General features: G+C 31.1%; 2 protein-coding genes across 3 annotated transcripts; both read left to right on the top strand.

Annotated features, from left to right (window-relative positions):
• Nucleotides 1–721: 721 nt before the first annotated feature.
• On the top strand, nucleotides 722–5,874 carry LOC141460157 (uncharacterized). Its single transcript, XM_074139864.1, has 3 exons — nucleotides 722–1,125; nucleotides 1,854–2,030; nucleotides 4,238–5,874. Exons 1-3 carry the CDS (start codon nucleotides 1,075–1,077, stop codon nucleotides 4,376–4,378), a joined length of 369 nt encoding a protein of 122 aa, XP_073995965.1. The 5' UTR covers nucleotides 722–1,074; the 3' UTR covers nucleotides 4,379–5,874.
• A 400-nt stretch (nucleotides 5,875–6,274) lies between these two features.
• LOC141460155 (uncharacterized) lies at nucleotides 6,275–12,832 on the top strand. 2 transcript variants are annotated; one of them, XM_074139859.1, is made up of 4 exons: nucleotides 6,275–6,442; nucleotides 10,736–10,945; nucleotides 11,739–11,932; nucleotides 12,181–12,832. In XM_074139859.1, exons 1-4 carry the CDS (start codon nucleotides 6,422–6,424, stop codon nucleotides 12,608–12,610), a joined length of 855 nt encoding a protein of 284 aa, XP_073995960.1. In that variant the 5' UTR covers nucleotides 6,275–6,421; the 3' UTR covers nucleotides 12,611–12,832. The 2 variants fall into 2 exon arrangements, with proteins under 2 accessions (XP_073995960.1, XP_073995961.1); XM_074139860.1 differs by having other exon boundaries at nucleotides 6,298–6,442; nucleotides 10,723–10,945.
• Nucleotides 12,833–14,726: the final 1,894 nt, after the last annotated feature.

The following is a 14,726-nucleotide window of genomic DNA, read 5'->3' as shown; positions in this document are numbered from 1 at the left end:
TTTTAAATTGATGAGACACCAGAAAAGTCACATAATTCCGCATCATTTTACTGCGTCTCTACAAGATGATGATGAAGATCGGTGCTTGCTTACGGACCTTAATGCTTACTGGACATTATCCACAATTCAGGAATCCCAGTTACTCCGTATGGGAAGGAAAATATTTACGCGGATTCGTAAAAGCTTATGATCTGCTAATTCGACCTACATAGGTATAACAAATAATACGGAGGTGATGGGTTTGTTTAGTAGACTCAGAGGGTAGGACATTCATCTAGGATGAGTGATAATGAGAAAGATCCTAGAAGAAATTATTCATCTAAGAAGCGTCGTGGACGCCCGTAATTAGGTTGGTTTGATGGTGTGGAGGCGCATGATCTCTAGCTAGGTATTCGAGACTGGAAAGCGGCCACTAAAGACAATAATGCAGGGTGGATTTTGTTATAGGAGACCTTAACCCTAAGTGGATTGTTGTGCCATAAATGACAATGGTAATGTATTTAGAATAATGTGTGATATTAATACTTTATAATAATTGACTGCGTAATGACTGGGGTTAATTTACGGAAAAATGAGTAAAAAAAGGAATTTAATCATCGTTTATTTAAAATTATGTGAGCCTTTAATTTCTAATGTCTACAATGTATTTTGATGACGACGAGAGTAAATACGATAGGCTGCAGATAAAATAACTGTAATTATGAAAGGAAGTTTGTTAGATTAAGAGTAATTTTCGATAAACAATTTGTTAAGCAAGAGTATGGCGACGTGATCGTTGAAAGAAAGTTCCATTCGGGATTCCCCGTAAAAAGCTTCGACCAATAGAAACTCGTGGTAAATACACATTATTGGTGTCTGGTAATAGCTAGGTTAAGCCCGTTCGCTCTGTAAAGTGTAAACAAGAGAGTGTTGTTGAACTATACTGCTAGCTTCGCTTGTTAGCTAATGCCGTTTAAATTCTACTGTTCCCTGTATTCATTTTTAAAGCAGTTTTGTAATAGTATAATTTACTTTTATTTTTATTAAGTGTAGTAGTAATAGACCAAATTTAATCATTGGAAGAGAGTAATAATTATGGCGAAAGCGTCCGAAGAAGAAGAAAAAAAAAAAGATGCACTTAGATTTGTGAGTAGTCCAAAATATTGATATTTTATTATGTTTACTAACAAAAACTCCTTTAAGATGCATAAGCAAGTACTCTCACTAAAACTACACTAATTAAATTCTTAACTGAAGGTTAAGTGAAAATTCCGAAACCAATTGTTTTGCGTTAGAGCTCATTTTAAAAACCATTTTTTATGTTTGCCTTACTTTTGAAAAAACCATTTCTAATGATAAGTAAAGTCAACTAAATTAACTTGATTATTATTAAAAGTTCGATGTTGAATGATTTTGGAATGATGCCGTTTGGGAAAAAGTGGCTCATGAAGCAGAATATAAAGTAAAGTACCTATAGAATTATATTTAGACATATATTTAAAGTAAATATAAAACCCTAACCAGTTACGTTCATTATAATAATATAATTTATTCAAGGCTCAGATGAAGTTTAAGAAGGTGGATTAGTTTTTTCTCTCAGGCGTAAGCACTTAATTGTAAACTGTGGAGCAATAACTAAAATTTAAAATTAGAGCTCTTGGGAAAAATATTTCTGCTCTGTCAGACTGGTTTCATGTTATGGACCTTCATCGAATAAAAAGTCATATTTACTTAAACTAATTTGATTCAAAAATTGTACGAAATTGCAAAGAAAAGAAAATCGGAATCTCTTTTTGTTTACTGTACTTGCGAAACTTACTCTCTAGTAAAATAAACTGTTGCATAATGATTTATAATTACTTCGTGTTATTTAGGAGAACCTCCGACAAGCTGTGATAATTGCCTTAGCACTTTGGTTACTATTTTCCTCATTTGCAATTACAGTTTCCTTAGATGATGATTGGGCGATGAACGGAGATCCAGCAGTATATGTAATATTATTTGGATTTATTATACTTACGAGTATTATGATCCTTTGCTGTTATTTCATGGTGAGTATGTTGTTCATTAAAACCAAAGTAAAATAAACATTAGTAAATCTTGAAAATATCAATTACCTTCTCAGAAAGCATTGTTTTTTATTCAGTTATAAAAATTAAAAAAAAAAGATTTAGTTTGCTTGCATGAAAGCATTCCCAATAGAGATAATTTCAGATGAAAAATAGTTATAAAGAGAAATAGTGTTAAAAAAAAAAGTATCAAAAAGGACGAACCAATTCAAAATCCTTTAATTTTTGTTAAACCACTCAACCTTTTAACGATCGATCGCAAAACAGATTGAAGATCCGTATATTGGCACTTTATTAAACGATCTAAGGGTCATGCCGAAAGAACATTTTTTTGGAAATTTCTTAAAAAAAAAAAGTGCTCCAAAGAATATTTGATTTTTATGAAAAAATTATCTAAATTTTCTCGCGAATTTTTAGACAGCGATTCAAATGATTTTTAAATTTCATATCAGCTTTTCTGATGGAATGTACTTTTGATTAAAATTTGTTTTATAGAAAAATTAAATAACTTTGATTTTTATTAGTCTTTTCCCCCGGTACTTCGAAGAATAGCACTTGTTCAAAATTGAATGAAGAATGCTGTGTTTCTTTCCCAATCTCTAGAAACAATTTATTCTCAACCTACACGATTGTTAACTATTAATCTAATTGACACACAGCAAACTAATGATATTGTAAATACATTTTATTAAAATATTTGGTTAATATTAATATTACGTTATAAATAAGACGATCGTAAACAAACAAATAAACATACATTTAATAAGGTATGTTTTTTTCCAACCACGAAGTTATTCAGCCTCTTAACGTGCTAAAAAAATATACCCAATAAGTCTATTTGATATTTACAAAGAGCGAATCCAGATTATCCTGGTAAATACCAAATTTAGGGATTAAATTAGAAACCGTCTTGAGGAACACCTGTGGAACCAAACCGCAGACCCTGCACTTTAAACTCCTGTCGCCGATTCAATGATTTTGTTTTTCCTTTTTTTTTTTTATTTAAAGGAGTTGTTCTTCTTTAAATGTTTGGAGTAATGTTCTCCTTTTTACTGATTGGTCAATGTACTTATAAAACGGTGTAAACGAACGGTGAAGTTCGTGAGCGCTTCTCTTTTATTAAATCTATTATTTACCAAGTGGTAAATCTAGTTTACGTCTTGCCAGAGGCGTCAATTTACTCACAAAACATTGGGCTGTTCAGTGTAGTAACTTTCAACTTGTTGACCTTCTCATTACAGACCATAGCTTAATATCTTTAATTATTGTTCTAATTTTATAAAGATACTGATTTTCTACTCGTCCTTTGTCAGGATTTGATTTTCTTTGAAAAGAAGAGAAAATATGTGCATTGAAAAATATTAAAGATTGGATTTTTTTTACATTCAATTATCCATCACAATCTCATTTTTGAAAAGGGAGAAAAACGCTTATGAAATTAAATAAATAATGAATAAATTTCTATTTTATTCTCTTTGCTCCAAAACAACTTTTTTTAACCTTAACACAACAGAGCGCTGTTTTATTGATATAAGTCAAATGCTTTCTTCTTTTCATTTATTCTGTCCTGTTCCTTTTTTTTTAACTTCGCTGACTAGTTTGTCAGATTGTGAGAATTAGCCTCCACTTTTTAAATTTCTAATTTACTTTTAAAATAGTTTTGTATTTTAATTTACATTTTTCTGATAAGCAGCCACGACACATATAGATCTTTCTAAGAAGTTAATCTCCCAATACTTATGTTTTTTTTTGTTAAAAATTGTTTCTCTTTATCGTAATTTTTTTCATGCCACCCTTACGTTAATGACCTTTTAATGAAAAGTATGGTGCCTCTAATTACTGAATGTCAAAATTTTCTACGCAAACCTGATAAGCCATTGGCTTGGAAAACGAAGAAAGATTAGAAATCTATCAGGATTAGGCATGCGAAAAGTTAACAAGTACTCAATAATTAATAAAATCATCCATTTTTGTTACAGCATAGTCCTGTTTGTTTCTAAAAAGTCAGTTTTAAATGTTTTATGGATTTTTTTTTCACCAATTTTTCACGGATGCTGAGAGATCTTTGTTTTGGAAAGTTGAAATTACCTCTTGACCTTTTACAATTGCTTCCCTTGTGTCTGTTGTTGTTTTTAAATTTTTCTCTAGATTGTACATTGATGTTTATTATATTAATTCTTTAATTGCAGAAAGATGAATGTGGATTTGTTGCAAGTGATTTTAAAGAACCGTTATTTGATAGCCCATCAGATTATGCAAGTATTGTGATAGAACCTTATCCTTTTGTGACGCCTCCACCTTTGGCTCCAGGATGCACATTATTAATGTAATGTTAATGTTAATTTAAACAGGTAAAAATGTTTTATTTTTCCTGGAAGAGAAATTAGTTTTCTATTTGGTAAAGTAAAAATAAGAAGTATGAATTGCCACATAATTCTCCGAGAAAAAAGAACTTGAAATTTCAAGAGTTGGAAAATTATTTCATCAGTACTTATAAAACCAGAAAAAAATTCTAAGAAGTACAACGGATCCAAAAGATTGTGATATGTTATGCAAGCTTTTCTTTTTTCTCTAAGTATTAATACTTATCGACTTTATAAATGTAACAATACATATTGATTAATCGAATCTACGTTAATCGAAGATAAAATTGAAATCATTGTCAGAATCCTACACAGTGACATTCATTAGAATTGGGAATCAGTTTGAGAACAAATGAATTAAATGCCGAACATTACAATGAATTTACTCTGTGTAGTAAAGAATTATATTTCAAATCTATTTTCAAAAATTTTAGAAATAACTATAGCAATTATGTTTAATTATATTTCGTATAAAAAAAGTGTGTAATTTTACTGATAGGTGTACTTTTAAGTTTATTGTAATAAAAGTAATATGAAGCAAAGCGGTAATGCGCCTTGTACATGAAATTGGTATTGGTCAGCTCTAGTTTAAGATGCATTTACCTCATATATTTTTTCTATTCTTAAATACATTCTACTATTTTATGTTTCTAAAATTGTAATTATTGCATATTCACTGTCATTAAAAAATTAAGTAACGTAACCCTAGTAGATAAGGCAATCTGTGGTTGTTCCATAAATCCATCTACATCTGTCTTAAAATTGTTCACTCTCATAATTTTTTATTTTTTTGTTCATCTTCTTCAATGACAAGACTGATTAAGCATAAAAATTGCGTTATTATTTGTAAGGTGTAAAAATGCAATAAATGTATTGTGAACAAATAATTCCAATACAAGACTGAGATAATTATAATAGTTGTATTTAAGGATTGTTCATTCTTTTTTTATGACTGATTCATTAAACCAGTAGGAAGAAAATGACTGAATAATGCCAATTTCAGTCATTATTTTTTTATATTGTCAAGCTTTCGACCTAGGGACTAGGTAATCTTCAGAGCTTATTGATAATATTTTACGTTATTACTCTCAAAGTTGGTGTTTCTTTTATCTGCTTAAGACAGAACTTAAGGCTGCCTGCTTGACTAAATTGGCAATATTCTTTCTGTCTTCTTTAATAATCAATTGATTGATTTTTATTTGAAGAATAACAGATTAATAGAAACCACTAAATCTTCAAATATTAAAAATAGAATTATCAGCATTTAATTTCTGACCTTATATCCAGATTACATTAAAAAACAATAAATAAAATTTAAATTATTATTGTTTAAAAAGAAACTTAGACCGTCTCGTGTACCAGTTATTTTTACAGGAAACCAGTTTTTTCCGGAAATTATATATACAAATAAAAAGAAAAATCTCTTCCAAATAAGAGATAAGATAAATATGAGCTATAAAAGGTTATTTTCTTATCAAGTTATTATTAAGCCTTTTCAATCACTAATTCATGGCTTTTATTAAATTCTATTCTTCAAATGTTATTCAATTTAATATAAAAAATTAAATAATGTTCATGTATGTAGAAAATTTTGAGTTAACTAAAATAACTACTTGGGCTCAAAGTACAAAACTTATTACAACTTTTAATATTAATTATTTGTTATTAACAATTATTAAAAATAGGATGTAATCACAAAATACAAATTATTAAATACTGTATATTTTTAAAGCTGTACTAAATATTAAAACAATAAAAAAAATCAAATCAATCAAAAAAACAAAGGACTTCTTGACAATAACACCCTATCAATTAAAGGTAATCTTACAAGATAAGAAATGTTCTTCTTTTCTTAGCTCATTGACTCTTGGAAAACTTATCAAACAAACATGGTATTTGAAGTTTATTAATCATTTAGACATGTGACTTGTTGTTGGAAAGTGTTATAACTGAGGTTTATTTATTTGAAAATTAAAGGTGAATAAAAAACAACCATATGTCTTAAAATTAATGCAGGATTTCTGGGATAAGGTAACTTCTTTCATATAATATATATATATATATATATATATAAAGGTTGAACACAAACACATCTTATAATCTACACATCATCTCAATTTTTTTTATATAAGCCAAAACGTATACCAACTATTCAACTTCTCTGATTTTTACTAATGTAGTTGATGTTTTGTAAGGAGACATTTAACGTCTCTGCTTACCGAGGACCAATATAATGAAGTATTTTCGGCAAGTAATAGTAACAAAATTAACAGGTTTCTAAGTTTTTAGTATAAAACCAAGTTTTAGAAAAATAGAACTGCTCTTGTGACATATTGGGAAAATCACTGAAAGTGTACACGGTCGGTAAACTAACTTGCTTCAAATTTGGATATTTAAAAATATATTTAATATTTTCAGTTCTTTGAAATAAGTAAAATTATTTGTTAAAAATAAAATTTGTTAAAAACGCTATAATATCCACTGATGATGACCCAAGTACAGGGTGGGGCTAAAGGTATGAACCGGTTTTAAAGGGATGTAAAACAAAAACCATTCAACTTACAGAAATTATGTTTATATTGTTTAATTCAGTACAGAATCTAGTTTTTTACATTAAGTTTGAAAGATGATGTCACGTAGGTGGCGGCCGTCAGCCGCGATGCACTCTTGAAGGCGAATTCTGAAGTTTTCAACCACTCTTCTGCACATTTCGATGGGTATTGCCGTAACTTCCTCTCTGATTCTGTCCTTAAGTTCTTCCTGGGTATGTGGACGATGTCTAAAAACGTTTTCCTTTATGTACCCCCAAAGAAAAAAATCACAAATGCTCAAATCTGGTGTGCAGGCCACTCCACGTCACCCCTTGATTGAATTGGGTGAAGCAACTAATCTGGGAGACATCTGGTTCCAACAGGACGGGGCTACATCCCACACTGCTAGGATTTCAATGGCGAGATTGAGCCAAGTGTTCCCCCAGCGCCTCGTCTCTTTGAGGGGTGACTTGGAGTGGCCTGCACGCTCACCTGATTTGAGCATTTGTGATTTTTTTTCTTTGGGGGTACATAAAGGAAAAAGTTTTTAAACATCGTCCACATACCCAGGAAGAACTTAAGGACAGAATCAGAGAGGAAGTTACGGCAATACCCATCGAAATGTGCAGAAGAGCGGTTGAAAACTTCATAATTCGCCTTCAAAAGTGCATCGCGGCTGACGGCCGCCACCTACGTGATATCATCTTTCAAACTTAATGTAAAAAACTAGATTCTGTACTGAATTAAACAATATAAACATAATTTCTGTAAGTTGAATGGTTTTTGTTTTACATCCCTTTAAAACCGGTTTATACCTTTTGCCCCACCCTGTCTATTCAAATACCCAGATATACCGATTATATTCAAATATATTATCGAATGCCTTGTTTAAAAAAAAATAAATAAATAAAAATGAGAACCAAGAAGTAGATAGATCGCGAAATCTTGGGATAGTATCTATAAAAAACAAAATCAATGAATTTCTGGTCAGATCTACAAATGACCACTCCAATTTCTATCAAACTTTATTATTCTTCAAGCTTTTATTTTATCAATATTTTTACGAAGTTAATAAATATGCCCGTTTTCTCTTTGCAGCTATATTGAAAACTTAAAACAATTTAATATAAAGCAATTCATTGAGAACTGAAAACTAAAAAGTAATGTCAGTCTATAACATTACTGTTTTAATCACGGAATGGAAGATATTAACTTGTGTAAATCTTCTTTGTTTTGGCTTTTTGTAAGTTGGCTCATTAGTCTCGTATAATCTCGAGTGCGCGTTACCGGAAATCAGAGGTCAAAGGTCACGAAAATTGTAAATATATTGTTTCCATTGCTCTAAATGACATTTAAAGTTATTACAAAAGTAATAAGTAGAGTTATAAAATTCTCTACAAATTTGGTTCTTTGCAATTTTTCATACTATCAACAGTTCTCGAGCTCGAAGAGTGGGAGACGCTTAGCCGTAAGTATAGTGACGTTAGGTCTACTGTCTAATTCGGTACAAAGTACGTTTTATAAAATTACAAAAATATTATAATTATTAAAGAAACCTTATTCAATAATTAAATAATGTATATATAAATAAAAATGTAAATGTTTTTCATCGATGTTGAAAGTTGTTTACCGATTGTTTTGAAATTAGGACACAACCTTGCATTTGAATATGGGTGTGCTTTTATAAACCTATTATATAAATGTCACGCCACTGACAGATAAAAAATAAAACAGCGCCGCCTGTTGGACGTAAAAACATCCACACGCTATACTAAATGTTTTACCATTCCAATTCAGTGTTTCCGATTACATTGTTAAATTGAACGTTCATAGATTTCAATATGCAACAAATAGCGCTGAATCTATCGGCTAGCTGCTTTCTTCAAAGTCAAAATGTCGCGTTTACAAAAGCACTGCATTCGGAAGTGACTACGTATGGAACACATGGAATGCGAGTAGAAAATCATTTGAACGACTCAAACGAGAATAGGCAGAACTGTACACCGTGCATCCTAATCAAGATGAATGCTTCTTTTTTGAATAAGCCCGGTCCAACGTCTTCCAGCAATTGAGAATTGGGACAAATGTGTATTATAATAAAATAATACAATGTTAGAAACAGGCACTAGGTCAATGTCTACATAATAGGCCAGCTAGTCTCGGAAATAGAGGTTTAGAAAAAAAGGAAATACAAAATCATTATTAATTTTGATGGAATTTCCTCAATTTCGTTTCGAACATTGAATTTTAAAGCCAAGCGTATATTACACATTAGGTCGGTCAGTAGTAGTTGTAGAGATTCAGAAAAAAAAGCAAAATTAAAATTCTTCATTAGATTTGCTGGATTTTCCTTAATTTCTTTTTCCAACATTGAACTTTATTGCCAACCGTATTTGAACACATTAGGTTGGCTGTTTTTGGATGTTCAGAAAATAGGGGAAAATACAAAATCTTCAGCAGTTGTTCTGAAATTTCCTTAATTTCTGTTTAGAAAATTGTATATTTATGACGAGCACATATTATTCACATTAGGTCGGTGGGTTTTGTTTGTAGATACTCAGAAAAAAAGGGAAAAATCCAAATCAAATTCGTGCATTTTTTGCAATCATATTGACCTCCTGCTCTCCTTCATCTCCAATAGGAGAAATATAAATCGCACTTCCCCTAAGATATTTTACGTCGAATACGCAAGGAAAATTCCAATTTGAGCATGGATTTCACAGGTAAAATGTACAACGAAGCGTTGATTGATTGATTAAAAACTTGTGCTTAGAAGTCACAAACAAGACAAGGAGAAATCTTCTTAGATGCGCCAGGATAGCTGGTAAAACGTACCTAATTAGATTGAATCTGACAACATTTTGATCCCAAAAAGATATAGCTCTTGCGTTGACCATTTAACCAAACTGAGCCACAAAAAAGCTTTGCTGCATTCAGTAAGTTTTTAATGTAATCTTACTAAATATTATTAAACGGATATTTTATTTATGAATAACTAAAGTTTCTTATTAATTATAATATTTTGTAACTTTATAAAACGGACTATGTACATCTAACGTTACTTATACATTCGACTAAGCGCCTCCCCCGCTTCGCGCTCAATCTCAAGAACGGTTGATTGTATGCAAAAATTGCATAGAACCAAATTTTCTAGAGAATTTATGCACCACAACCTTTGTACAACTTAAATGTCATTTAGAGCAAAGTTAACAAGATATTAACAATTAACAAAAATATGATTTTTTGTGACCTTGGTCCACTGATTTCCAGTGACGTGTACTCGAGATTCTATGAGACTTTTGAACCAATTTATAAAATGTCAAAAGAAAGATTTATACATGTTTATAGCTTATTATCTTCCATTCTGAGATGTACCTCTTTTTTTTACCAAATTTGACTGGGATAGAGAGGAAACTTTAGTATAAACAAAAATTATCCTCTTCCACCTACCGTTCTGCAACCCTAAGCCACTTAGCTAATGCCGCATTGGAATTGTTGGTTTCAAAACCTATAGATATTTTATTTAATACCGAAAATATTGATAATCAGTATGCACAACACAATTTTCTTGATTATAACTAGAAGCTACTTTTACTGAAGAAATTGTTTCAAGGACAGACATTCATCAAACAATATTTAAGTATTTTAAAATATTCAGATTCATGATAAATAAGCCGTAGGAGAAAAAGAACAGCAACCTACTTAGTTATATTACTCCATTTTCACATTATTAATCACTACTATCATAAAACATCATTCATGAAACTGAATTTTTAATAGTTTTGAATTTCAGTGGGGAGGATGGATAACCAAAGTGATGGCCATTTTAATAGCCACCGCATATATAGTCACCGTTTCCATGGTTCATAATTCACCATACGTCTGGCTTAGTCTCATCCTTGTACTTATGCTATGCTTTACAATGTTTGCGTATACAAAGAGCCCACCAATCATCAGGTGGAGTAGAAGTAATGTTCAAAGTACAACAACCAACCAGAATAACGTTAGTAATAAATTTCCTTGTCGTTAAACTTATAAATGTCTAAATTTAACTTGGATTTCAAAACCAAGAAGACTGGCGCAACAAATCTAATCATAACGAATTGGCTTCTTTCCTAGAGGATAGTTACTATTGGTACTTAAACTGTTAACTACGTTACAGAATTAATGAGCAATTATTCCATCGCTGGCGTCCGATATGTTGTCTAAATATAACATAGGCTGGCAAAGTTTTTGTCAATTGGAATCATTTGTGAACGACAAGATTCACTAAATCTATAGCTTTCAAACAGTTTAAACTGAGGGAACAGTTTTGCTATTATGTATTTGCAACAGTAAGACTTTGATTCGGTGTCCATAATGCAAAAGAATAACATTGCTCTAAAACAATGAATGAAAGTAAATAAACATATATATATACAAGTAAAAATAAACTTATATATATATATACGTGGTGCAAGTCTCTGGCTATGTGTACTTCAATTTTTAGTTAACAGGCATTTATTTTAAAACTTACGAGTACATACTTATATTTTGTATTTTTTATATATGGACATTATTGAATAATTCTTTTTCTTTCGCACTCATTAATATTTAAGGAAAAATCTTTACGCACTGAATTCAGTGAGTATTAGGTACACATTCCCAAAGCCTTTTGTAATGCAAACTTCTTGTATAATTATTTTTTTTTAATGAACAACAATTTAATGCTAAAAAATCGTTCGGTATATCAAGCATAACACCGTAAATCCTAACATACTTTTAAAAAGGAAGATATTAAATTGTTATTGTATTAGGAGCCAGAAATGACAGAGGTACCTGCTGCTATTTGGATGACAGATATTCCGCCTAGTTATTCCTACGTTATGGAAACCAATGCACCAGTCACACCTCCACCATCCTATGGTTCAGCAATATTAATGTTTCCTTGGATCGCTAGAGAACAACAATCACCTGACGTTTCTCGTCTAATAGAAAACTCAAGATTTAGGTGAGAACATTTTAAATTCAAATCTTTGGAACAATAATTTAGAAAATAAATAAAACAGATCAAGTGGAATCACATTTTTTCATTGTGGCAGAAATGAAAGCAATTTAATGCCACTCTTACCGTACTGACTTAACTTCCACTTATCATGAAATATAAAGAAGTTACAAACCTCATATTCTTCTCAATGATACTTTTGCCTAAGTAACATGTTATTAAATATTAAAGTAACAGTTGTTCTTAAATTTCAGATCAGTTTCACGCCAAGTATCGGAGACTAGTGGTATCTATAATGGTGCTTTCTCCAGGCAGACATCTCGCACGGACGCACTTTCAACAGATCATTGCCACGGTACTTTATCTAGACAGACTTCAAGGCAAGATGGTTTTTCCACTGTTAGGCCATTATCTGCCATTTCTAGACAGATATCCCAAGTAACCATTATGTCTAGACAGATTTCCATGCAGGAATGTAAACAAAATCAACAGCCCAAGACCAAACTGCACGAACAGGGTGGCGATAATGATGAATGGAATGAAAATTACTCTTCAGTGTTAATAAATGTGGAACATATTACATTACAATCAGAAAGTGCACCTCAAGTTTCAAACGATTCGGAGATGGAAGAAAATGATCAAACAATAAATGATAAAGATAAATCAATTCAACAAAGGTTCTAATATAAAAACTGCTATTTATTTGTTAATACTGACACCATTTGTATTTTTAACAAAATTTGTATATATTGTAACATCTGTCAGGATTTATTCCAGAAAATAAACTTCACAATTGACAATTATTTTCTATAAATCAAAATATACCTTTGTGGCTTAACGTCTTTGTCGCAGGATAGGGAAAAAAAGGAAATAAATAGTTTAAACTAAAATATCCATTCTCAGAAATACTTAATTTGTAGAAAAAAGAAATGGGGAGAAGTTGTTTTATCTAAAATAGATCAATGCGTTACCCTAAATTTTTATATTTTTCTTTAAAATATAATATTATACAATATCTGTCATTAAAAAATAGTTGGTTCAGATAGAAAGATGTTCTAATTAAATTAATAACAACAAAGAAGTTTCAATACTAGTAAGTAGGTTCAGTATAATTCACAAACATCTATTGCATGGCTGGGTAAATATACCTAAACTTTTTGGCGATTAGATTTAGCGAGCGATAAAAGAATGTTACGTTAAAGAAAGCGTTAAATCTGGTTATATTATGAGATTCTCAATTTTGCTTTTGACATTAATTGTGACGCCACTCAAAATTTCTAATAAAGGCGAAATCTGCTTACATAACGAAATTCTAGCATCTTTGGCGTTAAAGATATTTTAATCTGCTTAAATTATGAGATTTGACTTTTGACATTAATATTAATTGTGGCGCCTCACAAAATTTTCGTCAAAGGCGTTCTAACTGCATGCACAACGAAAAAAGTAACCTTTTACATTAAACTAACCTTAATGTTTCATAAGCTAGTAAATAATAATTTTTCCTTTTTTTTCAATTTTCTTTAAAGATGGTATTTTTATTTAAATCATTTTTCCTGAAAGCCTTACCTCAATCTATTTTAGTGAAATTTTCGTTTCTAACATTTATAAATGTCTAGTTAGGATTAAATTATTTCGAAAATTTCAATTTTAAGTAAATGGTATAACCGCTAATTTGAATTTGATAATATACAGAGATTTATTTGTTTAGTAATTTCAGGAGCTATGAGGATCACAAACGACTATGGCAGTTATGGAAAAGTAGCACAACTTGGCTCCATTACATGTGACCTTTTATGTGAAGGTATTGAAGATTTAAAACAACGGTGGTGGAATAACAATTTTAAGAAGCTAGCAAGCTCACACAGTTTACGAAGATAATCACTGAAGTAGATCCCGTTCTCTTACTTAGGAGTTAGGCCTAAGGAGTTAAACAAAAATCACAAATAATTATTTTGGTAAGGCATAGGAGCTTGAGTGAATCGTAGATAGAACTCATTTTAAGTAGGAGTCTGGACACATATCAACTTTATGGACGGTTCATGGCAGGAACGTTCACAAAAGCTTGTGAGGGGTAAAAACGTAAGAAAATTGTGTAGTTCTTGGTAATAATTAGGTACAACACATCGGTGGAGTAAGAATTTACTCAAATAGCAGGCTGCTTTGAATGACCTCTGGTACAAAACAGAGTGTATATTTAAAGTAGTAAAAAAAATTGAATACTTAATGAATTCAGATTGAAGAAAGTGGTAAGTCTGTTCTGCGTTCCTGAACATCAAGGAATCAAAGGTAACGAAAAAACTAATGGGTTGGCGTTTCTTAACATATAATAAGACCAGAATGGGCTCCAGAATTTTAATTGGTCTGAGATGGTCATGGGGTGGTGCAAAAACTTGATTCTTGGGCACATTCGAAATGGTTTTATACTGGAAGTTATACTTTAGGACTTCTTCGATATACCCTCGTAAATAGAGAGTAGGAAGGCTCTAAAGAACATTGCGGCTCGTTCAACACGAAGATAACTTGGCAGGCAAAGTGTCTACAGTATGGTTTTGAAAAGTGTAAAAGTCTGAGGTGCACTACCTGGTAGAATGTCGGCGCTTTCAGCAATGCAAATGTAGGAATGCATACTATAATTGAGAAGTACAAGTTTAAAAATCTTGTCTCTGACAGATTCGAAAAGGGATTTTATCGAATCTGTAATTTGTAATTAAGCATATTAGGTTGATTCCAGGACTGCCTTTATGCTTTTTCATTCAATAAATATTCACAATAGAATATGCTTTAAATACAAATCCATTAG

The sequence above is a fragment of the Rhodnius prolixus genome, unplaced genomic scaffold (genome assembly GCF_049639745.1).
Source record: "Rhodnius prolixus isolate KJV_2025 unplaced genomic scaffold, Rpr scaffold_6, whole genome shotgun sequence".
In the NCBI taxonomy this organism is placed as follows: Eukaryota; Metazoa; Arthropoda; class Insecta; order Hemiptera; family Reduviidae; genus Rhodnius; species Rhodnius prolixus.
The sequence above is the reverse complement of the archived record's forward strand: the minus strand, read 5'-3'. Positions and strand labels throughout refer to the sequence as shown.

Excerpts from the sequence above, each read along its gene's own strand:
- LOC141460157 (XM_074139864.1), top strand. The coding sequence starts at position 1,075 with ATGGCGAAAGCGTCCGAAGAAGAAGAAAAAAAAAAAGATGCACTTAGA. Across the intron at positions 1,126-1,853 it reads AAAAAGATGCACTTAGATTT|GAGAACCTCCGACAAGCTGT; the intron begins GTGAGTAGTCCA and ends CGTGTTATTTAG. Across the intron at positions 2,031-4,237 it reads TCCTTTGCTGTTATTTCATG|AAAGATGAATGTGGATTTGT; the intron begins GTGAGTATGTTG and ends CTTTAATTGCAG.
- LOC141460155 (XM_074139859.1), top strand. The coding sequence starts at position 6,422 with ATGCAGGATTTCTGGGATAAG. Across the intron at positions 6,443-10,735 it reads TGCAGGATTTCTGGGATAAG|TGGGGAGGATGGATAACCAA; the intron begins GTAACTTCTTTC and ends TTTGAATTTCAG. Across the intron at positions 10,946-11,738 it reads CAACAACCAACCAGAATAAC|GAGCCAGAAATGACAGAGGT; the intron begins GTTAGTAATAAA and ends TTATTGTATTAG.